This window comes from Chroicocephalus ridibundus, chromosome 1, assembly GCF_963924245.1.
Source record: "Chroicocephalus ridibundus chromosome 1, bChrRid1.1, whole genome shotgun sequence".
Taxonomy (NCBI): Eukaryota; Metazoa; Chordata; class Aves; order Charadriiformes; family Laridae; genus Chroicocephalus; species Chroicocephalus ridibundus.
In genome coordinates this window covers 66153814-66178739 of record NC_086284.1, presented here as the reverse complement: position 1 = coordinate 66178739, position 24926 = coordinate 66153814, and the positions used below count along the sequence as shown (strand labels likewise).

General features: G+C 39.5%; 1 protein-coding gene across 5 annotated transcripts in view; it reads right to left on the bottom strand.

Moving 5' to 3' along the window:
• MYO16 (myosin XVI) overlaps positions 1-24926 on the bottom strand; it is a 406659-nt gene that overhangs the window by 23152 nt on the left and 358581 nt on the right. For all 5 annotated transcript variants that reach the window (XM_063337500.1, XM_063337484.1, XM_063337493.1 and 2 more), the window contains exons 33-34: positions 8280-8438; positions 1097-1188 (exon numbers count right to left, since the gene is read on the bottom strand). In XM_063337500.1, the coding sequence (XP_063193570.1) occupies positions 1097-1188; positions 8280-8438 (251 nt within the window). The remainder of the gene's footprint in view (positions 1-1096; positions 1189-8279; positions 8439-24926) is intronic.

Here is a 24926-nt window from a genome sequence, read left to right as displayed (position 1 = left end):
TTACATTAAGACCGAATAGATGTTGAAGGTTGAATCCCACTCCTGCTGGAGTCAAGGGCCAAACATTCATTCACTTGGTTAGGGCCTGTATTTTGTTGTAATGAAATTTCAGCTGTCGCCTGCAGACAACAAGTAGCTTTTAAATGTGATAAAGCACTTCTCTTACCTTCTGGTAAAATAGTTTGGAAACTGTACCATTGGTTAATGAGAGGTTTCTGTCGAGCAAATTCCTCTCAGCTCCAACATATTTTCTCTTTGGACAATATTTGGCTTTACTGTAAAATTCTTACGGTCATCTCAAATAAAGAAATGACTCAAGACTACCCTTTTAGAAAAGTGGACTGAAGACATAAAGACAACAGCAGAATACGCTAATGCCATTTAAGTGAAAAAAGATAAAATTTCTTGAATGCCTTCATGCCTGAATTGGCTACGTAGAAAGTAATGTGTTTCACGTTACATATAAAATGCTGAAGAAAAGAATGAAGAAAATATATTATGACAAATTTTATTCCTTTTTGTTCGCTTTGCATATCAAACTTAATTCTGTGTTATGATTTTAGTGACATTAACTAAACAGGCATTTTAGAAGAACCAAAGTACAAGCTTCATACTTGAATTGATAGATATTTTGATTTTAATTTTTACTTATTGATATTTGCATAAAAACAATGAAGACTGCTTTCAAAGTCTTCACTGCTTTTATATACAAAAGGGTGATATAGTTATGCTTTTATTCCTATGAGGTGCATTATCATGCAATCTGGTACGAATGAATATCTTGAAAGAGATAACATCTTGGTCCTCTCAGAGTGAAGAGACGTATTTCTTGACTGAAAATAGCATCCTCACAACCAGCAACAGTAAGTTTCATAAACTTTGAACTCTACTATGAGAACCTTTCAGGATGATTATCCTCCCAGCAAAAAAAGTTAAGAGTAAATTCATTATTTTCCTTAGCTCAATACAAACCTGCAAAAGAAGTCTACATTTTTTCAATGCAGACACACAAATTTTAATCAAGATAGCTTTCAACATGCAGCACTATGATTTTTTTCTTTTACTGGTTCTAGTAGACCATCAATGAAATATTTACCTGACTAGTGTGGCTCTCTCTATGTCTTTGAATCGATGAGCCTGCCGTAGTGCTGGCCGACAGTCTTGAATATTCATTTTCCTCTGGTAGACCTAAAGCAGAACAATACTAATTTATAATCTGATATTTATGCACTGGCTGATTTCAGCACGAGATTCAAAAGACCTTGACATGTTTTACTAAAAAAGAATGGAAAAATCACACATTTGCCTGGATATTTACTTTTTCCATGCTTACCGAAACCAGAACAATTATTGTTTACCAAGCATGAATAGCATTATAGGTATGCATGCTGGTTTACAGAGGGAGCAATTGTACTGAAAGAGCCTACAAATAACACATCACCTATACACTGGCCAGGGATTCCTCCTGCAATGCGGAAATCCCTGGCTCTTCTCCCCCTGGCTCCTTTTCATCGCAGGAGCAATGCAAAGGGAATGGAAAACAGGCCTGCGGTCTGCTCTCAAAGTCAACAGTAGGTCCAGGACTTACAACTTCATCTCCGCAGTACAGAGGGGTTTTTTTAATTCTCGTACTTATTGTGCATTCTCCATGTGGGAATTAGCTGCCCGAAATTTAGCTGTGTAAAAACCAGTCATCCAGTGTAAAAGAGCCAGGTAGTCTCCCTCGGTAGTCAAGAGAAACAAACACCTCTGCACAGTGATCCTAGAGCAAGGCTCACTGCCAGCACTTCCCCATCATTTCTGCCGGAGCAGGAAGACCGTTCACACAGCACTACAGAAGATCTGAAAGGTGGGATGAGTGGAAGCAAAGGCAGAGGCGGAAACACAGTGAGTCCACGATAGGCGTTATTAAGGCCCTCACAAACTAGAATCACAGGCACCATGGTAGGTCTGGTATTCAGCAATTTTGGTATTGCTGCATATAGCAGTGGCATACTCTGGCATCCATAAACAACATATCACTACTTCTTTAGTCAACTGAACATAGCTAGCCACCCTGAGAAGAGGATTCATCCTGGTAAGAGATACGCAAGTTGAATTGTTGAGATTTACTATCTAGAAATGGATAACAGCTAACGCAAAGTATTTGATTAGACGAGGCATCTACCTTTTGTGGGGCTAAAACTAGGTAAGGTGATTCTGGGGCTAGGTATGTAACTCTTAGATAAGAAAAAAATGACACAAACCTCACTCTTTGCGTACTATACACAACACACAGAGAATCATTATGGAAAAAATTAAAAGTTCAAATGCAATGAATCATAAACTACTTATGGGATTAGGTATTGCACTAGACATAGTTCTGTTTCATGCTCACGTTCAGTTTCTTCTTCCATCATGAAACTGGCACAGAAAGACACTGTGAAACATGCTTGTCTTCCAACTCTGTATTTTCAGTATTAAAAAGGGGTGGTGGTGGTGTATTTTTTGATTTTTATAAATAAGTATTAACTCTTACATGGTTACTGATACATGATTTAACTCAGGAAAATATAAATTGCATGAATAATCCCATAAAATAACTTGATTTTGTGAGAGAAATAGAATAAGAATTTTAAAAAGAAAGAATGATCCTTATACCTTTTTGGCCTCTCTACTCTGCTTTTAGTTTCCCCCTTATAACGGTGCATCTGCACAGCTTTGTAACTACGGTCAGCCCTTTTTTTTCCACTTGTTCTGAATGAGGCTTGTGTAAAGTATTCATAAATATGGATCTTTTTCTACAGCTTCAAATCATCTGGACTTCCTCTGGGGACACACAGGCAGGGAAGAAGATGGAACCCCTGCTTATGGCTCAGAAGCCAGGTCAAATCTTGTGAGAATCCAGCATTTCAGTCCTTTTCTGCCTGGTGCAGAGAGCCAGTCTGACCCTGTTCTCTCGGCGATTTGAACTAGGTGTTGTTTTGAGGTGGAGTTATCAGTTTTTGAAGCCAGTCCATGATATATTGGGTATGTACTGTGGCAAGGTTTGATGTTCAGGGTCTCCAGTATATTAGGCTTGTAAAATATACATAGGTTACCACTATTCCTTTCTTACCTACATTAAATTCCCTGTTGTCCAACTTAAAATTCTCCCTCAGTAAAAATTGCATATTTTTGGTCAAATTAAATGCTTGAAATAAATTTCCCTCCAAAAATCCAGTTTTGACAACACAAAACAAATCCTTTTTTTTCAAATAATTTCCTGAACTAATAATTTATTCACATGGATTCAGTTTGGATACATCTCAAACAAAGTAATACAAAATCATCCACATTTTAATAAAAAATGCCTTTTTAAAGTAGGTGTTATTCATTCAATTCAAATAAAAGATATAATGTAAAATATTCGCATGATTCTAGACCACCATAAATGAACGAAAATACTTTGCTAGGCCAGCAGCATGTTTTGAAAAAGATACTGTTTTTGCACTACATTCATACACTTTAGGATCTACCGTCCATGACAGCCTTGAGCTAAGAATAAGGTTATCAATGATTTTCTGTTTATTTCTATGAAAAGCACTTTGATAAGAGGTCTTATCAAGGAAAGTTTCCATGTACAGCAACAGCACGTCATCACAGACATTGCAAGCAGAGGCTTGGTGGAGTTTGGAAAGATAAATGGAGTAGTTGATTATATTCTGAGAGTTTTCCTTTACGTACACCTAAGTAAATATTAGGATACCACAGCTGTGCACTGAATAAGACCTTGCTCAATTCAGCACAAGGTTGGAAGCATCAGTTTAGCAGGGGCAGAACTACAAGAACATGAATTAATCAGGGGGTTAAAGCTGGAGCACAAATTACACCATCTGGACTGGGCTTTCTTGCAACTGTTCTCAAGTTACCAAAAGTAAGTCTAATTTGGCATTTTTTTGGGCAAAATTATGTTTGCTAACATACTGCAATTATACGTGATGGTGAAAATGATAGCAAGAAATATGATTCAATCAATAACATCTAACTAGAGAAGTTAAATGAAAGAAATGTATTCCATTTTTTTCACATAATCAAGAATATGGCCTTGTCCCAAGTAATATGGCTATTCAAACTAGAAACCCAGTCCTTTACCCACTTACTCCCTGTAATGCCATTCTATGTTGCTTCAAGGGATGATCCCATACTTCCTATACTTTCTATTTCCCACTTCTGCCCTGTTCTCAGATACTCCTTTAGGATCCTTCAGATAAACAGCCTGCATCTCAAATATCAAGATCTAAACGACTGGGACATCTAGAAGAGGTTCTGGGTTCCAGAGAACCTCCAGTCTCACAGGTCCTGCTACCCCTGCACTGGAGATCCTGCACCTCCTGGCCTCCGACATCCATATTTGCAGAACAGCAGCAACACCACAGTCTCTGGGTCTTTGCAACTGCGGCCACACATCATTCTCCAAACCTTCTGCCTCCCTCCATGATTCCGCATTCACACACAGGCTGGATCTACTGATCAGCTCTGCTTGATACATTGGCTGCTATAGAGTGAAAGAGGAAAGGCAAGATGTAAGGCTCTGCGCTCAACGGCATGTAACCTGTGTCATGGTGACATGCCCCTTTTCTGTCAGGTTATCTGCTGTGACACCTCTCCCACTCTGACACTTGTTGCCTGCTGTGCTTAGACCTGGTGGTAAGTTTCAAGAGACTGTGTAGCAGACTGTAGCCCACAGGTGACCTGCTTAGACAAAATGGCTACCTTCTTGATAGCTGAAGTTAGACAAGACTAATCCCCTTACCTGACTAATGCATAGGGCTTTTGGTGACACAGAAAGGTTTCTAAACTGTTACTCTTATGCTGATCAGCATAAACTATATATTAAGTCCATTCACATGGATCTCCATACACAAGCAGTGGACCTCAGTTACAACTGAAGAGAAGAGGAATAGCTAGAGAGACTTCCTTTGCGGGACGGCAGCGTGCCAACGGAGCTGGATGAACAGCACAGGGCAAAGTGTGGACCTGTGTGACCCCTGGGCATGCTGCAGCACAATGCTCCTTCGGTCCAACAGGGCTGTCTCATCTATACAATAGCCACTCTAATTTTTCACTTGGGTTACACAAAGTACCTCTACAACACATTCCACTGGAGGTAAAGAACTGTCAGATATCTGGGGAATTTCTCCCTTTCACTACCCAAAGGTTAGGTCACCTCAGTCACTTATTACAGTTGTCACATTTAAACATTTCACTTAAACACAGAATCGCAGAATCATGATTAAATACTCCTCCGTACCCTATTAGGTACTAGTTGGAAATTACACCAAATTTGAGTAAACTTTTACCTGCAGTGTTTGAATGTCTCCCACCAGAGGATCTGCTGTTTCAGGTGATTTAGGATCAGAGCTTTCAGCATTGTAACGTAAAAGGCTATTACAGGCTTTTTGATTACTTTTTGTGTTTGGACAAGAAATAGCAAAAAAAAAGCTCTTTCTTTCAGACTGAAAACTCTGGTAGGTGTGAAAGATTTGTGGCAGAAAAGTCACCGTTGATAGCACAGAGCTGTGGAAAGGTGTTACTCCTAATAGTAAAGATAAACTAAAGAAGAAGAGGATTACATTATATAAAATAAAAAAAAAAATCAGCTTCTATTAGAATTCTGAACAGCAGTGCCAGAAATTAAACTCAGCTTCTGAAAGCAACACAGCATTAATCTGTTTGGAAGCTGAGCCAGACAGTTTTTTAGCTGCTTAGCAATGGTTTTCTAAAGAATTCATCAGATTGTAAGTAAGATTAACATCTTCATCAAAATGATTATTCTTATAACCAGAGTGACTTTAAGTTTCATGATACTTTAGAGGAGTGGTGCTGACACTTCATTCATGACAGCAAAAGACTAGTCTTATTTAAGAAATTGCTCCTCTCTTAACTCTATGAGTAATGTATGAATCTAGACTTTAGTTCTATCATTGGAAAGTAGATTATATAGTTGCAATGTGTAACAACGGGAAGCACACTACTCTATATCCGAGAGTTTTGTAGTCTCAGTATCAACTATTTAATAATACATTTCAGGTTTTATTTTCCTCATAGGTAGAGGAGTTTGGTATACAGTAACAAAGAAATGAAGAGGTATTTTACATGGAAACATCTCCTGACACATTCTCAAATATCAGTATGGCCTAGCTGTATCCAACAAGACACAGATTTCAAAATCATGACGATGTTAAGGTTCAATCCCGGAAGGATTTTTTTCCTAAGCAAACTGGTTTTAAATTCATGCAATCAAAGTACACCAAAGTTTTCCATAGTGTCAACTCTTTCAATTATTATTAAGGGTCGCTGGAAAAGGAGCATTCTGTATCACAAAATTTATAATCTGCTTTTCCTCTGCATCAGGGTGAAATCAAAGCTTGCATCATTTCTACAACAGTCTGATAGGCAAAATATAGATTTGAACCTTGAAATACCAGAAATAATGCTAATTCCTTAACCAGTGGGATACTGACGGACCTAGAAGTACTTTTTTTCTATTTTTCTACTCATAATATACAGTGAATCTCAAACCCATTCCTTACCAAGGCTGCATCAAAATTGGGAACCTTCCATGAAAAGTTTGATGAATCAGTGTTTTTCAATGGAAAAAGTGTCTTACTGGAAAATTCCATTGTACAACATTACGCCTTTATGATTAAACTTTCCACATACAAATAGTTTAAAAATAATAGAATCTAAAGATAATTAGATTATGCATAGTAGATATTGTATATTATCAATATGAACAGCCCTGGCTACTAGTGGTTGCAAATACACTGATAAAAACTTCACACAATTAATTACCAGCACCCATCTCACCGATTAGTTGGCCTTTTATTCAAGCAATGACTATTTCTTTCGCTAACTAAGATCGTTTACTAACAACTATAATAATCACAAATTATAAACGTAAAGCATCATTTCATTTCTAAGCCGTAAGAAACAGAGCTCTTGTGATTAAACTCCCAATTAAGGGGTCTGGGGACAAAATGGTTGCCCTTACAAAAAGCTGATCTCCCACAGGTCCCATCAGGACATCAGAATATATGGTTAAAATCCTACATAGAAAGGAATCAAAGACTCGGTCTACCAACAGTTTTTGTGTTAATTTAACAGTCTGGCTGTTATACATACTGAAAATACGCTCCCCTCCTCCCCAAATTATTATACTGATACAAATGGGGACACGGTTGTAAGGGACAAAGATGCCTTTTTCCTCTGTCACAGTGTGTTCCTGGCTCCACACAGGAATGAATGCACTTTGATACTTGTATCACTTCTCAGACTGGACGAGTTTTCTGCTTCGATTATCAGAGAGAGCAGGAAGAATTATTTTGGCCAAGCACTGCAGAATTTGGAGAATAGGTTTTCTTGAAAAGAAAGGAATTATTTGATTTTGATATGTTTCATTTTGATGATAAAGCTTTATTTTTCATTTCAAAACATTGCGTATTAAGCAGGTCTAGTATTAATTTTTTTTAAAAAAAGAGGATAGCATATTCGGAAAACAAAACTCAGTATTTCGCTTAACCTAATATTTTTCCCTTTAATTTTTCCAGTATAACTCCCAAACTACCAACTGCATTATGTGTAGTTCTGCCCTTAACAGTAAAGGCTATGCAACTGTTCTGCTTACACAAATCATATTTAGACTTCAGTTTTCAGCATGAAGATAATTGTACCCACTGCCACGCATGTATTTAGACATCTGCTTCTCCACATTCCATCAAAAGAAATACTTTCTATTTGTCTTGTGTCTATTCATGCTCGTGTATTTGTACGTGTGACTTTATGTAATACTGGTGTTATATCCTTAGCATTTCTGCTTTTAGGATCTTGAAACATTTCATTCGTTCTGACATTGCTCTTGCACCACTTTGATCATCTTGTTGCAATAATAAACAATTTGTTATTCACTAGTAAGGCACCTGTAGCAAAGGGAGATCCTGATTTGCCATTTTCTGTCCCATTTGTATTGATTACAGGATCAGAAATCTCAAATCTCGTCCTCCATGCCTCAGGCTGCTTAGCGACTTGGAGCTGAGCTAATTACTAATTCCCCAACAGAGGCTGTTTTATTTTCTTCATATTCAGCTTTTATTGCAGAGGGGCTTATCAGTTCACACATACAAAGTTAAGCCGGTTCCAGAAACACAGATATTTCACAACTCAGAAGATTCCAGCTTGACTATATCTTAAAAAGCTCACTCAAGGAAACACTTCAGCAATTTTATGTTAGAAGAGCTTTGGGATTAAAAACTGCTTACCATTTGATACTGAATTTCCATTTTCAGCAGTCACAGAACTGGACAGTGGATTAGATGACTGAGTTCCATGGTTATTTGCATTTTTATCCTGGGTTTCTGATCCAATATCTGATGTATTTGGATCTTCCCTGCTCCTCAAGTTCAGATTCGTTTCAGCACCTGCCACAAACAGAGAAAAAGCTTGTCAGCTTCCTACTAACCAGCGGCTTTCACATGTAACTAGAAAAAAACTAACACAGAGAAACTAAATTACTTTATCAAATTAATTTAATTAATCACTAAATTCACGAGTCCAGAGATAAATGTGGAATGTTTAAGTCAGTGATTTTTGCAGGGTTTTTCTTTTTTTTCTAGTGTTCCACTTACAGTCATTTAAAGTTTATGGAAGTGAAAGGCATGAACAAAATTTCATTTGTACTGTTTCTTTTCACACATATATCATCTGAAAAAACTCAAGAAACATTTATATTGCCTTGTTTTAGATTCTATGCTATTTCACATGCGTTCATATACCGTTGTCGTCACTGCAACGTCTTTCACCATTGCATTAGTTGATACTAGCTATAACATGGGTTTATTTTTTTCTCTTATCTCCTCCCACAAGAAATGAAACAGCCTTTGATATGAAACCATATGTAGCAAGATTCCTCCCAGCAGAGCCTCCCTATGGGCATTATTTACCCTGCCTCAGGGCTCTCCAGCCATCAGCTGTCATTTTCTGTAAAGTTCCAGGTTGTCATGTCATAGCCTTTTAGTTAAAATTTCTTCAAGATATCAAGAGGAGGCCTGATCCTGTAGGAGTTCCCAAGCTGCTTGCAGTGCACAGGCATTTCTCCAAAGAGAAAGGCAAAACCCTTCCCCCTCTGACTGATGGAACATCCACACAAAGCGGAGCAGCTCCCAGCAAAGTGCCCGGAGCTGGCTCTGAGCTTGCCTGGCTTTGTCAGCCCAGAGCGCCACAAAAAATAGGACTTGGCCATCAGATGTGCCCAAGCGGTGCTCCTCACTGGAGTTCAGGGGCCGGAGGCAGGCGCGGAGCTGGCAGACAAGACTGTGAACAGATGGGGATGGTAGGAGGGACCCCCACTGCAATTCTGATATCCCTGTCTATCCCCACTCCACCCCCGTGTGGCAGGGCAGTTGAGGCTGCAGGAAATGCTGCAATGGCAAGGCTATGCAGTTGTTGATGGATTTCTCTCTCTTTTCTGTGTTTCTCTTCATTTTGTAGTGAACATATACATACTTTTTCCTTGCTATAATTAGGTTTGTTTCACAGAAGACAAAGCTGAATGCAGGTCTCTGTTTAGCTCCATTTCAGTTGTCCTAACTCTTTCCACCCCCTCTGAGGGCTGACATCTTATGGCTGACCTGGGTGCAGAGGCCCTCATTTAACACTCTGAAATGGAAATTTTTCTTCTATGACAGCTCTCAAAGAGCTGTTCCTTTATTTTGGTTGTGTCTATTTAAGCTTTGTCATAATGACAGCAACAACCAACGGAGGTCAGAAGACTAGTTATTAAAACCAACATTACAGCATTCATCCATGCTTCCAATGACATCCTGAGCTCCCCCAAAGATATGATATATTCTTATGTCTTAAGCACATGAGCATTTTTCAAGGGGACAGGAAAAACATTTTTTTACCAGGTAACAGATACTTCGCCTACAGATTTTCAAACTTCATGTTGACTGCATGGTCAATTTTTCATTTTTATGCCTGAAGTGAAAAAACCCCACCTGGTTTACATAGTACCAACGTTTAAAAAATGAATTAATGAAACAAAACCTACATATCCTTTCTGGTTAACTTGAAATGTTTCGTTTCATTGAAAAGAGCTTTCTTAGTTTTGTTTAGCTTTCAGTTATCTAACTCTGAATCTTTCTCAACATTTCCTCTTCTAACAACAAAGCTGTCTTGAAAAGTCAAAAAGTTCATTTCCAAGCTGTCAGAATAAAACATTTCAATGTTGGTTTTTTTTGCTCCTTCCCTTGCCCTCATTCCCTGATCATTACTTTTTGCCAGATCTGATTGGAGTGTTTCAGTGGCACTGTTTCATAAACTGCGCATTTAGGCAAATGTGCTATGCATTGAAAAAATGAGGCCAGCTCTACCCACAGTAACTGACTTGGGAGAGGCGGCAGAACCAGAGTCTGAGCTGGAAAATGCATACAGTACAATTATAAGAGCATGCCTGATTTAGCTTTTGTACGAGCAAGTTGACTGCAAAATGCATCTTTGCAGCTCATATTAAATTTGTCTGAAAAGGAAATGTCACTTTTAGATGTTAATAGTCAGTGCACTTGCCTATAGATCATAATCCACCTACATAATTATTGTGTCACCTTTTACATAAAAAGTCTCGGGGGAAGTGGCTGGGATCCTTATTTTTCTTGATATCCGAAAGATTTATTGATTTCCCTGACATCTGCAATACGTTTGAGAATGTGCAAGTAGAAAGACTTTTTCTTGCCCTCCTATTTGCAGCAGCCTTTTGTTTCATAGGTACATTGATATCTTTTCATGGCATTCATGAAGGGCTCTTGGAAAAGTAGGTTATCTTTTCTCCTTTATATCTGTACGATGAAATACTACAAAGATTTGTGGATAGCTACTATTGAGCTAAAGTATCATCCGAAATTGGCAGAAACAAGTAGTGGACAGATATGCAGCCTATCTTTTGGGACAGCTATCTAGATAGAGATCTGTTATCCCATTTGCTCTATTCAGTCACTGTAAGAAATGCATCCCTTCAGTTTCTAAATAGAAGATTATACAGAGAAAATATACTGCAGAGTGTCTTATTTAATTAATCCTGGGGGTAGAGAAGAAGCCTATATTTTGTTTCAAAATAATTGGGATTATATAAAAGTACTTGTACTAATTTTTTATATATAGTCATCTTCAGCTCTTTGTTGGAGCAGATTCATGTGAGTCTATGGAAAAAGTGTGACCGCATAGGTCGGTTAACTTCTAAAAGACTCCGGGAGAAGCCAGAGTGTATCCCTAGCAAACAAGTACTTTTCATTTATTTTGGACTTCGTGTAAAATGCGTGAGTTTCTGAAGAAAATATTTTCTATAAAAAGGATAACAAGAGGATGCTTTAGTCAGGTGTAACCAGGGTACTGTCCCAGTGCCGCAAAACTTACCTAGGATCACTGGGCAATTCGTGTTGGAAGGGACCTCAGGCGGTCCCTCATGCACCCCAAGCAGGGCCAGCTGTGAGATCAGACCAGGCTGCTCAGGGCTTTGCCCAGCCGGGGCTTGAAACCCCCCAAGGATGGAGCCTGCCCAACCTCCCTGGGCAGCCCGTCCCTCTGCCTGCCCCCTGGCCTGCCGGTCCTCGGGGGGAGAGGTTTCCAGCCTGAACCCCTCTCCTTCCAGCTCATGCCTGCGGTCCCTTGTTGCCCTGACACACGCGCCTGTGAAGGGCCCGGCTGCCCCCTCTCCATCCCTCCCCATAGGCACTGGGGTGGCTGTGAGGTGCCCCCGAAGCCATCTCTGCCCCAGGATGGACAAGCCCTGCTGCCCCAGCTTCTGCTCATGCAGAACGTCTTTCTGCACTGGGGGGCACCAACCTGGCCACGGCACCCAGATGTGGTCTAACAACGAGTGCTGGGCAGAGGGGACAACCCCTGCCCTGACCTCCTGGTGGTGCTCCTGCTGATGCAGCCCTGGATGCTGCTGGCCACCTCTGCTGCCGGGGCTCGCTGCTGCCTCCTGCCCAGCTCCCAGGGAACCCAGCACCCTTTCCCCAGAGCTGCTCCCCGGACAGCCTGTCCCCATTTTAAAAGGTAATTCCTTCCCAGGTGCAGGACTTTGCATATGTTTTCTTCAAGAAGCTTTAACATGACAGAAGACCCTGGCTTTATCTTCTGCACTGGGGTATCCTTCTCTGTCCTGCCTGCCCACTACCCAAAATATCCCTGAGCATAGCAAAAGTGTCTCCTGACTTTTTACCATAATATTTCTATTCCACACAGTTTATCATTGCACAGTGGTACCCTAGACAGGAATACTGTCAGGACAATAATAAAAGATATAGGGAAGCTTCCTGTTAACACTAAAGACTCAGAAAATCCCTACCGATTCCTATTTTATCAACCAAGAATTGGGCTGAAATTCACTTCATCGTCACATTTTCTCAGTCATCTAATACAGAAGTTTGGACTTTTCTCCACACTAACGTCAACCTCCCCCTGCTGCCATGAATCCCTGCAGATACCAGTATGCACTGCGCTCTCATCCCTTATCAACTTTCTGAAACTATCAGAAATACTTAAGGAGAGCGGAAAAGAAAAAACTAGGGTTCCTACAGTCAAACCTCTTCACCAACACACTCAATGTTAGTTTTTTGTTCAGACTTGTGCTCTGTTGTTCTCACCAGATGGCTGGATTTACCAGGTTTCATATATTTTTTTTTTTAAGTAACAGCATCTTAACAGTTTCCAGCTAGTAATAAATGTTATTTGAAGAGTCATCCATGCCTACTTGTGAGAGACTAGCTACAGAGAGGTATCAGATGTAAGAGCATGGTGGGAGTTCATGATTATAAAAGGAATACAAGCTTTAAGTGAAAACCTACAGACTCTTTGCAACAGCAAACAGCATTTGGGTTATGATTTCAGTAAACTGACGTTGCCAAAATGATATCTCTGACTCAGACAAATTCTGCTCTGACTAATCTTGCAGTTAATGAGGATGTATGTGCTCCAAGGATGTATGGATGTTTGGACTGGGGGCATAATTTGCCCCTCAACTGCAGCATAGCTAATAGCTGGAAGCAATCTCGTGTACAGTGTTTTTAATCAGAGTATGACAAATCAAAGTGTAACGATTATTTCCTTACAAGCAAACTCTGTATTTCAATAGACCCATAATTAATTACATCAACATTACTTGAAAAGTGTAAAAGGAAAGGTATGCAAAAGACGCAGCTCGTGAAATCCACATTTGCTTGTTATTCTCAGCGTTCCTGGAAGAGGATGAGTTTAAAACTCATGACTAAGTCATAAGGCACAGGATGGACTTATGAAATTTCACTTATTTTGGAAAGAAAAGTCAGAGTATGACAATCATGGAAATGATTTAATATATCTGCTTTTTATTTTCCTTTTTGAGTCATTATCTCACTCAAAAGAAATCTGAGGCACTGAAAGTCTACACAATACAACTTTTTGTCAAAAGAATAACTTAAACTCTTAATTGAGCTATGACTTCCAAATATCCTACTATGAAGCTCTCTTTTCTCAAACATAAAATGAAGGATCCTAAACATCATAGTTATTTCGTAAGTAGTATTTAGGCTGAATTAACGCTGTTATCACAAAATTAGAAATTGGGCCAGTAGAGGCTCTACTCAGATGACAGATTAAAGTGCAATACTGAAACATTTGGAGAAACTATTAATTTTGTAAGGAAATTATATATTTAGCCTATTTAATAACGTCTAAAGCAAAGTATAAATCAATGACTATATCAGCATTTAGGTGGAATCACCATAGGCTCTTTGTGCAGCAAGACATGAAAAAACAGGATGTTATTAAAAGCCCAGCAGTAACTAACTTGGTTGGGTTGTATTTTTCTTATCTGTCAAAGGCCTTGGTTTTGCTTTCTTTTCTTTAAAAGTATGTATATCCGTAACGTATATCTGTCCCTGTATGTTCTTTTTTCAAATACCTCTCCTTTTTAACATTTAGTGCTCATTTACAGCCTGACTGAAAACTCATTAATAACAACAGAAGGCCTCCACTGCTTTCAGTGGGTTTTGGATCAGATTCATGCTTACCTTGGATGCTTTGTGCAGCACTGCCAAAGCACCAAGGGATTCGTAATGCAGAATAAATACAGAGGGCCTCTTGCTTTGTCTATCCCAGTAACTCGAATGCGATCATAACTGTTCTCCGGCCCTGAGGCAAATGGTAAGAGACCTGTGTCTACGCTATTGCACTTTCATGCCCTCCACAGAAGAGAGGCTGCATCCAAGTTGTCTACTGGGAATAGTCCCTGGCCTGTGCCATTTCCTGAACTGTGCCCAGATCCGTCTGGAAAGGAGCCAGCCTGCCAGGTCCAAAACCGTGCCAGGGACTGCTCTGGCACTTCAATTGTGCAGAGGATTGAGCTGCCACATCCAGGGCATTCCCTGGCACTGGCTCGCTTACTAAAACAGACGCAGCCCTTCACCTTGACAGCACTAGTTACCACAATCAGAAATGAGTGGCCGAAGTTAAGTCCATCTCAGGGAAAAAAGGAAAAACATGAAAGAAAAGCAACCTCAAACCAGATGGGGCTAGTGGGGCACTAAACTGTTGTCCAGTTTCTGCTGAAGCCACGTTTAAAAGTTTCATCCGGACTGCATGGGGAGAGCAGGCGCTCCCTCGTTTTGCTCTAGTGTAAATGGAAGTCACACACCCTGCTCCATCTGACTTGACTTGTACCTGGACCATTCTTTCAAGGCACACATTCCTTTTCATTAAGTAAACAGAGAGCTAAAGCTGAGTTCCCAGCTGAGGAATTTCAGTGCCAGAAGCTAGGTGGGATGTATCTAGGTCCTAAAGAAGAAACAATCTCTGTCCTGGTCAACAAAAACATCAGCCCCATAAAACAGAAACCACAAATACTATTGAAAAAGCTTAAAAGCTTTTCTACAAAGGGATGAAACCTACAAAAATACATAACACATACAATTATGGAAAGAAATACATGAAAAAAGGGGGAAATAGTTCCCTTTCTTATCATTTAATGCCTTTAAAAAATCCCAGGATAATGTTAAACATTATTTTTTCATTCATGGAAAACATGACTTTCTGCAACCAATAATCAATATATGGTTTTAGTTATCAAGATCCACAGCTATTCAGACTTTATTAGCAACTGTGAAATGTGGAAAACACATACATTCTGGCAGATAAATTCCTGTAATACAGGAGGAGAAGCTTTTTGTACCTGGGCTACCATGGGGGCTAAAAGCTAAAAAGCTTGATTTCCTTGAAACCTGTGGCTGGCATCCAATGAAATGTAAATTTCAAATCAAGCAGCTTGTCATCATACATGTGAATAAGAGAGAACTGATGGACCCTATTAACCAGCATATGAAAGACAAGACGTTGCAGACAGAAGGGATTTCTGATTTGTGTTGTCCGTCTTTCTTGGGAGAGTCAGGAATACATCAAATCCTAGCAGCCAACCCTGAATATTTGTTACATTTACTGTGGTAAGTGGGCAGTGTGAAGTGAGGGAAAAAAGAAAAAGGATGGTGAATGCAGAAATCATGCAGGTATTTTTTGACAAACGAGAGGGAGAGGAAGGTTAAATAAGAAAGGCCGTTTTATTTTGGCTCAAGTGTTTACCACTGTGTTTTGTTGCACCCTTACAATTGCACTTGGCTTTTCCTGTTTTGCTCCGACTTATTGTTGATACATTCCTTGTCCACGGCATTTGCTAGCTGCCCTCAGCACATGTTGTCTTGGGTGCCCTTTCACTGGATAAATGCATATTGCTTCAGAGTAGTTCAGTTTACCCACATGAAGTCACACTGTGACCTGCTGTAGCATGACTGTTTACTTTGTCTGCTGAGAGCTGGAGGCAAACAGAAGCATCTTATTTGCTGAAAGAAATGGAGCAGGATGAAAACTGTCAAGACAGGATTCCCCCAGCCCATTAGCGTGTACTGCCTGTCTCACCCTCATAGCTGTGCTGCCGGCTGCTGCTGCCATCAGAGGCAATAATTATGCATTGATTTATTTCACCTCACAAAGCCTACCCTTACAGCAGCAATTGTCTAGGATTTCCCCCTGCAATGATGCTCCTAGGATAGGCAGCAACGGATTTGTACTGTCATTTCTAGGACCTTTTCCCTCTGAGCTGTGTAAGTGGAGCTATCAGATGGTGCTACAAGCTGCTCCAGGAGCCACATTCTTCAATAGAGCAGGTAAATACAGAAATGGGGAGACCTTATAGCAGCCTTCCAGTACCTGAAGGGCGTCTACAAAAAAGCTGGGGAGGGGCTGTTGGCAAGGGCATGTAGCGATAGGAGGAGGGGCAATGGTTTTAAACTAGAGCAGGGTAGGTTTAGATTAGACATTCCAAAGAAGTTCTTTACAATGAGGGTGGTGAAACACTGGAACAGGTTGCCCAGAGAGGTGGTGGAGGCCCCATCCCTGGAGACATTCAAGGCCAGGCTGGATGAGGCTCTGAGCAAGCTGATCTAGTGAAAGATGTCCCTGCTCACTGCAGGGGGGTTGGACTAGATGACCTTTAAAGGTCCCTTCCAACCCAACACATTCTATGATTCTATGAAACAGACTGCTGCTTCTTCACTCTGAGAAGCTGCATTCATTGAAGCTCCGCATGAACACTGGAAAGCAAAGAGGGAGGCGCAGGCCATGAAGAACATCAAATGACAAAACCCACTCTGCTGGAAGTAAAGATCTCCTCTGAAGAATATTGTGTTAGTGTGACACCAATCAGCCAGAGTTCAGAAGATAAGGCTGATGATAGTGAGAAGGAAGTTGCTGAAGCGACTACAGGAACTTCTAGGTCTGGCTGGTTCAGCCCTTAAGAACCAGCAGCTCAATCACTTTTTTGTAAATCACTTCGCAGCTACGGAAAGTATACACCCAGAACAGAAAGCTTTCTTCTGCTTTCTTCTCTGATGGACTTGTGCTGGTGGAAAGATAGTGACCTTATTTTATATTTATTTCAGTGACAATCATTACAAGCTGCGAATCTTTCCTTCCTTCCTAGAAGTAAAGTTAGGGACAACTTTGGATCAGGTAAACTTTCAGAGTTGATGGGGGAAATAGGTAACACAAGTGCCTTGTTTCCCAGTCTGTACGACTCGGATTGTTTGAATTATGCTTGTTCCCAACAAGAGACAAAGAATACTGCTGCTGAAGTGGAGAAAACGGCTTTCTTAAATACTGGTAATGGATGAAGAATATCTGAAGGCTGCTTGACAGTATCTTGAGCAAGAACTTGGAACACCTTTTTAATGCTGCAAGTGTGCTAAAGTCCAGCCAAGTGCACGTGCTTCAGAGACTGGGGATTTCATTCACCCCATCTGCTCTAGGAACTGATCTCTACAGACCTTTCTGAGGTCCATTACCAACCACAGAGGGCAAGAAGGAGGGCAGAACTGCTGGGGACAATTTACTGTCTTAGGAGAAACATTTATTCCCTCCATGTTCCCCACCCTTTCAAATCTAATATGGAAACAAGCAGCTGATTTTACTCTGTAATAGTTTTGTTTACTGTTAGTTGTGTTGATTGGCTGACCAAAGAGTCTATTTCTTGTGTTTATGTGGTTAAAAAACTGCTGGTGTGCTGGAAAAGGAGGAGGCAATTTGGTGAGAAACACAGTTTCCCTTTTTAAAACTGTTTTCTTCTAACTAATGTGGATGCAGCAGTTCTTTTTGAAGGCAGACATTTAAGTTTGTTTACATTTGTGTGTGGTATCTCAGTAACAGAACAGCCATTACTGCTGGGCTTTGGCTGCTGTTGGAAGGAATTATGTGATCAGACACCGTCTCAACCTTCCTCCCCCTCAAACACAGTTGCAAATATTGTTAAAATAAACAAACAAAAACCCCCAAACAAACAAACAGACAGGGATTTGCTACTGCCAACAGCATCACATCAGTTCTATTTACTTTTCCCACAAAATACTTCTACAGAGATTTTTCAGGATCTCTCTTATACCAGCTCTGGCATCAATTGCAATGAAAAAGTCTTAGCGCAAGTGACTGTGTTGGGCAGGTAAATTGTTTGAGCGGACCCTGAGGAACAACCCAAGGAATATTTTGGATCACCTGTACTGTAATCCTGCCTACCAAACAGGGATAGCTATTCTGGAAAACCTCCTGGACAACGTTCTCAATTTGCTTTTGAAGTGAGCTTGTAAAATAAAAACTGAATTTAGATATTTCTTTAGCTTGTTTTTATGTTCATTATGAAGGGATACAGTGATGGTCAATGACACCTCTGTGAACCTCAAAGCAAGAACATATGGATATCACAGATAAACTGTGATAAGCATCCATGCCTTGCACAAATATATCCAACCTGTGTCTAAAAACGATCACTACATACTACTAGTTTGTCAGCATGATACTGCAACTAACCCTTAAGGAAAGAGCTAAAAGAAATTGAACGTGGAACTTCAGGTTTAATTTTTTCATATGTTTTTTCTTTTAAAAATTGCACCACAGAAAGGATAAAATTAATTTTCATGTTTTTCATTTTAAAATAGAATGAAAACTCAAGCCAAAAGAGCGCTAAACTTAAAGGCGTCTTTTATTTTCCCACTCACAAGTGGGCCCAGGGAGAAGACAGATGCCTCAAATTGCTAGTCTTACTTCCAGTGATCCACTTCCAAATGTGCTCCTACCCTCTCAACAGCAGAGTGCAGTGGTGTGGAGAGAGCACAAGGGTCAGGGCACCCTCATGTTTATGACCAAGTCTTTTTCCCAGTCTCTTTCTAGCTGTCTTCTCTTGCTTCTCCCTCCAGCCCCACAAAATGCCGATGCTGGAACTGGAACACAATCCACACAAGGGTCTATAGAGTTTCACGGTGAGCTGCACGAGTCCTACCAAGAACTTTGAGTCATCACTGAGGGGCTGGAGTTTGCGCAGTCACAACTGCATTGATCTTGGATACCTGAGCCAGTGAGTTTAGAAGTAGCTTGGTTTGTTTATAACACATCTTTGGTTGCTGTGTAGACCTAGCCCTAAATATCAACCTGACCAGTGTTGAAATGGCCGCTCTTGAACTTATCTAGGTCCAAAAATAAAAAGTCAACACATTTAATTGTTAACATTTCCAATAAGAAAAATTTTACTATGTGTGAGGCAAACCATTTCAATACTTTCCAAACATTTTTGAAAGACTGGACACGAAAGAATATTTATTTCTGCCCAGAATTTCAGAATACTTGATTTCCATTCCAGGGCAAAACAAAAACAAATGTCACAATCTTGACATTTTCTGTGAAATGGAATTATTGTTCTCTACTGAGGCTCTATGCAAAAGATGATTTAATGCCGAGATGGATGTAAACAAGTTAAAAGCATCTGAACAGATTTCTCACTCAATTTGAGACTTTCACCCAAATGTATGTTCAAATTTCAATCCCCACTACATCCCAAATGCCTGTAGTCCTGTAAAATCAAGTGATATGACATTTACTGCCAAATGGCCATATTTTTGACTGGTATCAGGAATGAAAGTGTGCTACAATTCAACCTCCTTGTTCTCTCAGATATGGCTCATTTCTCATATTAATGTATCTTTCGTTTAAAATTAGTGATGTAGTGGTTCCTAAATGAAGTTCTATGCATCTTGGATTACATATAAAAAATACTGAAGACTGTTTACTATTTAAAGAAGCCCACAACACTGTTAGTAATGAGACAACTTTCTGAACCATTGCTGAATTTGGAACAATGATGTTGCATCAGATGGTGAATGTTGCATCACAATGATGCATGAACAATGATGTTGAATCACACTGTTACAAAAATAATAATAATCTTGTAAATGTCTATCTGAATGATCAAAGTCACTATTAAAAGCGGGATATTTTTAAAATCTATGGGCTTGAAATGCAGTAAGCTGAAGCAGTATGGTGTGGTTATTGTGCTCCAGTACCAGACAGAATGAAGGCGACACAAAGTAAAACCAACCCAATGCAAAGAAAGCAGAAAAGAATTGGTAATTTAAAAGGAACGCCTGCAGTTCTCAGAAACGGACCATGTAAACAAAACAGAAGAGTTGGTGCAATTACTTCTCCTTAGCTTCCTTCCTGTTAAGCAGTGACTAGGTATGAACAGGAGAGAGCCTGTCCTGGGTCAGACCAAGGGTCCGTCTACTCCAGGATCCTTTTCTGACAGCTGTAGATAGAACAATAGAATGTGTTGGGTTGGAAGGGACCTTGAATGGTCATCTAGTCCAACCCCCCTGCAGTGAGCAGGGACATCTTTCACTAGATCAGGTTGCTCAGAGCCTCATCCAGCCTGGCCTTGAATGTCTCCAGGGATGGGGCCTCCACCACCTCTCTGGGCACCCTGTTCCAGTGTCTCACCACCCTCACTGTAAAGAACTTCTTTGGAATGTCTAATCTAAACCTACCCTGCTCTAGTTTAAAGCCATTGCCCCTCCTCCTATAGCTACATGCCCTTGCCAACAGTCCCTCCCCAGCTTTCTTGTAGGCCCCCTTCAGGTATTGGAAGGCCGCTAAAAGGCTTACTTACAGTATACGACCATGTAAAAAAAGCAGTGATATTTCCTGTGTAATCCTGGGGCTGCACAGTCTCCTCCAACATCTATTTGACTGGATACAGGCTTTGGAAATGTATGGAGGAGTGCTAAGTATTTGATTTATTTTTAATACAAGTATTTAAAATGCAAAATAAATATAGTAAATGTTTATGACAATATCCATTCTCTTTTCACCTGAAATACAAATGAGACTTGATTTGTTCTTCTAATAATCTTCAGGTTAAAATTGTTTATGGTAATCACACACAAAGCCTCTTTTCCATGTCAGAACAGAAAACCAAAGCAAATTACACATTACATTATTTTAGGTTGTAAGAGCAAGCAGTGAAATCAATCAGAAAGAAAAACGCTGCAGTGAAAAAAAATTGTCATAACAAAACCACAAAAAACTCTTCAGCAGTAAAATATACTAGTTTTCAGAGATTCTGAAATGGAAAATTTTTCTTGGTATATTGTATTTATCCTAAAACAACAAAACTTTTTTGTGAGAAATTATTCAGATAATGACAGACTTACAGATGAAGACTACAGAGATGCAAACTTATACAGAAGACTGCAGCTGGTATCTTTCAGGCTGTAAAAAAGTTCATAGATATTCTGCAAACAGGAACGGAGGATACTTTCTCTAGACTCTTCTAACCCCTTTTTCTGCTGCAGTAATGGAAACCACAATTATTTCCTCAGGAAAATCACCCAGCATGGGCTGGATGGCAACCATATTGCCAGTAGTTCTGTCTCCTCCTTTGTAATCTTCTGCACAGGGCACCTGCAGCTAGCCAAGTATGGGCCTTTTTTTTATGACTTGCATTAAACTCTTACTAGCAGTGCTTTGGCTTTCTCCCACGTTTCTGTACCTACTGCAAGATATTCAGCTTGAGAGCTGCAAGTAGTCCATAGTGAATCAGAGAGTGATGACTCTCCTGTGTTTAGATATCTAATCTGAAAATTAGTCACAGAAAGTCACCCTCACTCCCTGGTAATTAAGGCAATTATGTAAAAAGATATTAATCTCTTTCTGAGAAGTGTTGTGAAACTTAATTCATCAAAATTGTAATGCTTTGAGAATTTTACTTGAAAGATGGTATGGGAGTCCAATGCCTCATGTAATCAATCCTCCAGCATTCACAGGTAACAGAAGATAAAAGGTGACAACATGGCTTTCTGTATTACTCATGTTTTGTAAGTTGTTAGCTTTTGCCACAAAGAAAGTAAAACTATTACATTGTATCCATATAATGTCGGAATAAGGAGATGCAGATATGAATATTATCTTTATTAAGTTGCTTAAGAGGAAAAGCTGAGTGGCTTAGAGGATAAGGGACTGGGATTTTATCTCAGAAACCCCAGTGGGGATTTAATTTGCAATCCACTGTTGAGATGTTAGCTGCACAATAGCTTACTCTAATCTGCTGATAGAGGGAAATTATTTACTAGCTATCAAAGGGATGCCTGCCTTTGACAGGACAGTACTCCCCATACATACACATTAAATCTTGTTATTTTCCAACTTTGAGCCAATTTCAATAAAGAATATTTGGGAAGCTTTAGTCCCAACTAGGCACATCTAAATATTTGTATTATTTGTCAGCTGTAACTATCTTCCTGTGACTTTCAGCACTTAAACTGGGGAATGCGGAATAATTCACCGATATGTGAAGTTACCTGCCTTGGAAATACCTCACTGAGGAAGCAGGTAAAGAAGGGATTTGTATAGTTAATGGATGCCAAAGATATTGCATAAACATTTGAACAGTATTGATATTCTGTTAACTATTGTTTGCATGCCTTTTCTGCTGTTACTATAGAAGTTACTAAACTGTTTTGGAAAGGAATAGGTCACTGAAGCATGTGTAGACTTGCATATACAGATCTACTTGCATTGAAACAGTAACAATAATTCACAAAACTTGAAAGCCTGTGCATTGGTGACCTACATAAAAGAAAGGTCTTCCTTTATTTCTCAGGCACCTAAATCCAGGGTTGCAATCTTTTACAATATCTTTTGCTCAGACAGAGAAATCAAGCATCCATGCCAATGTTTTCTTAACAAGCAGGAAGGAGAGAAGGCATTAAGTCTTTATTTGAATAGGCTGATGGTAAGGAAATTCATCCAGGTTAAGGGAAAAATCATATTTCCTTTGCTCCTTTCACTTTAGAATCCACACGAATAATCACTCTGCCAATCTGAGCATGGATGATGGGCTGGGAATTATTCCATCTTTTGTTCTGAAGCTGAAACGATTCCCCTTTGTATGGAATAATTTAATATCAACTGTATACCAATCAAGAGAAATAACACTACAACCTAGCAATCTGAGTATCATTCATCCATGTTGAGGAAAAGTCCATCCTTGCTCCAAAAATATTCAACATGAAATGCTTAAACATGTAATTCTCTCTTCCTTATATAACGAATGTCTTATATGTTGAATAGTTAAAAACATTTGTACATTCTGATAGAAAGCGTGGTTTTGTGATTAAGGCATTAAGTTGGGTTTCATGAAGTCTAGTTTCAAATCTAAGGTCCTGTCTAGAAATATCTGAGTAAGGCCTCTTCACACAACCATTCAGTTTCTATTTGTCATGAAAACTCGTTTCTACTTCCAGAAGTCAGGGAGAAGAGTGCATGTGTATTATTGCTTATTTGCACTCAAGTCTCATTTTATATGGAGTAAAAGGAAATCCCTGTCTAAGAAAACAGCTGTAGCTTCAATGACAACTCTTTTCAACCTTGGAGAAATCACTTTATCTCGGTTCTCACCTGTTACAGTTTTGCTTATTTAAACTATCAGCTCTGCGGAGCAAAAAACTTCTCCAATTACATGTAAAGTACTTTGCAAGAAATTGCATACTCTATGATCCTGATCATTGCTTGAACCAGTAGATGCTACTGTTGATTTGATTATTTTGTTTGTTGCCTGTTTGAAAGAAGAGTGCTCTCAGTTCGGTTCACAATAAGTCCGCAGTCCATCAAAAAACCACGAATCCATTCTGTAATTCTGGACGAACATTTCCCACGGAGAGGTCAGGAGCCAAAATGACATTAGCGTTCTCAGGCCTTGAAATTGCTCCTCCAGGCAAGAGGGAGGCGTATTGGGGGATCTGTCTGTATTGCACTTTTATTGGCAAGGAGGCTTTTATCTCAAAGGCTGATGATCCCACACAGAAACTTATTGATTCCCACAGCTAACTCTCCTTGACTTCAAAATGGCCCACAATTTTACTTTCTGTTTTTAGTTAAGGTTGTTGGTAGGTTACAACTTATGGAAATAAAGGAAATTGCACGTTACAGAGTGCTGCTCTAGGCCATGTCTTCAATTTTAATGAATTTCTATTATTTTTTTTTTTTTACCATATTGTCTCCTATAGATAAAATACTACAAATGACAAAAAGAAGAAATGGAGGAGTCTTCCAGGAACTTAATATGCATTAGGCAATAGGTGATAAAAAATCAGGATGTAAGGCATGGACAACTTTTAGTTTTACATAGGAGTCCACTCGGCTGATTGCCATCTTATTTCTTTGCATCGGAGGTTAAACAACAGATGTTTTTTCCAACTGTTACCCTAAAAATGATCTGAACACATGAATACATGAAAAAACGCAAATTGTAAAAACACACACATACATTCACCTGCATTTCTTTGTTACTTTCAATCCATCTGCTCGTCATTGAGCTATTCATATGTAACCGCACTTAGTAGTATTATACAGTAGCTCCTCAGCTCATAAAATATTGATTCAGGTTTTTTATCATATATCTTTCTTGAACTTTGATCTTTCATACTTAGTGCTGCCTTGATGAAATATTTAGAAGTACAACATTTTCCACGTGAAAGGTAAATTTAGAGTTTTTTTATGGTAGCCTCTGTTAATGCACTAGCTCCAGCCCACAGGAGACCCAAGCTGAACTCTGTCTTGGTCACATTTAGTTGAAAATTGAGTTTGCAGAAACCCTCCATCCCAAATAAACTTTTTTATTTTTTTAAGGTAAAGGTCAGTTTTGTGACTTGGTTGGAATAGGCTTACCACGCTTCCTCACCAGGTACATTGAGAGAGCCTTGAGAAGATATGTCCAAAGAGCTGACTTTCATAGTTACTTCCCAGTGGATAAAAATGTATTATCTATACAATAAAACAAGACCCCCAACTTAAAAAAAATGAAACAAAATAAATCAAAACAACATTCTACATACATTTATAGGCATTGAATGTTGTCAAGTGATTTTGCCAAAGCAAGCAAAACTATTGCAACATCTCCTTTACAAATTTCATCAATTCATATACTCAGGATAACAAACAAGGCATTTTCTTGAGGTTGAGAACTGATGAAGTCTCAGTTCTTAGCTCATGGCTGATTGAATTCAGCA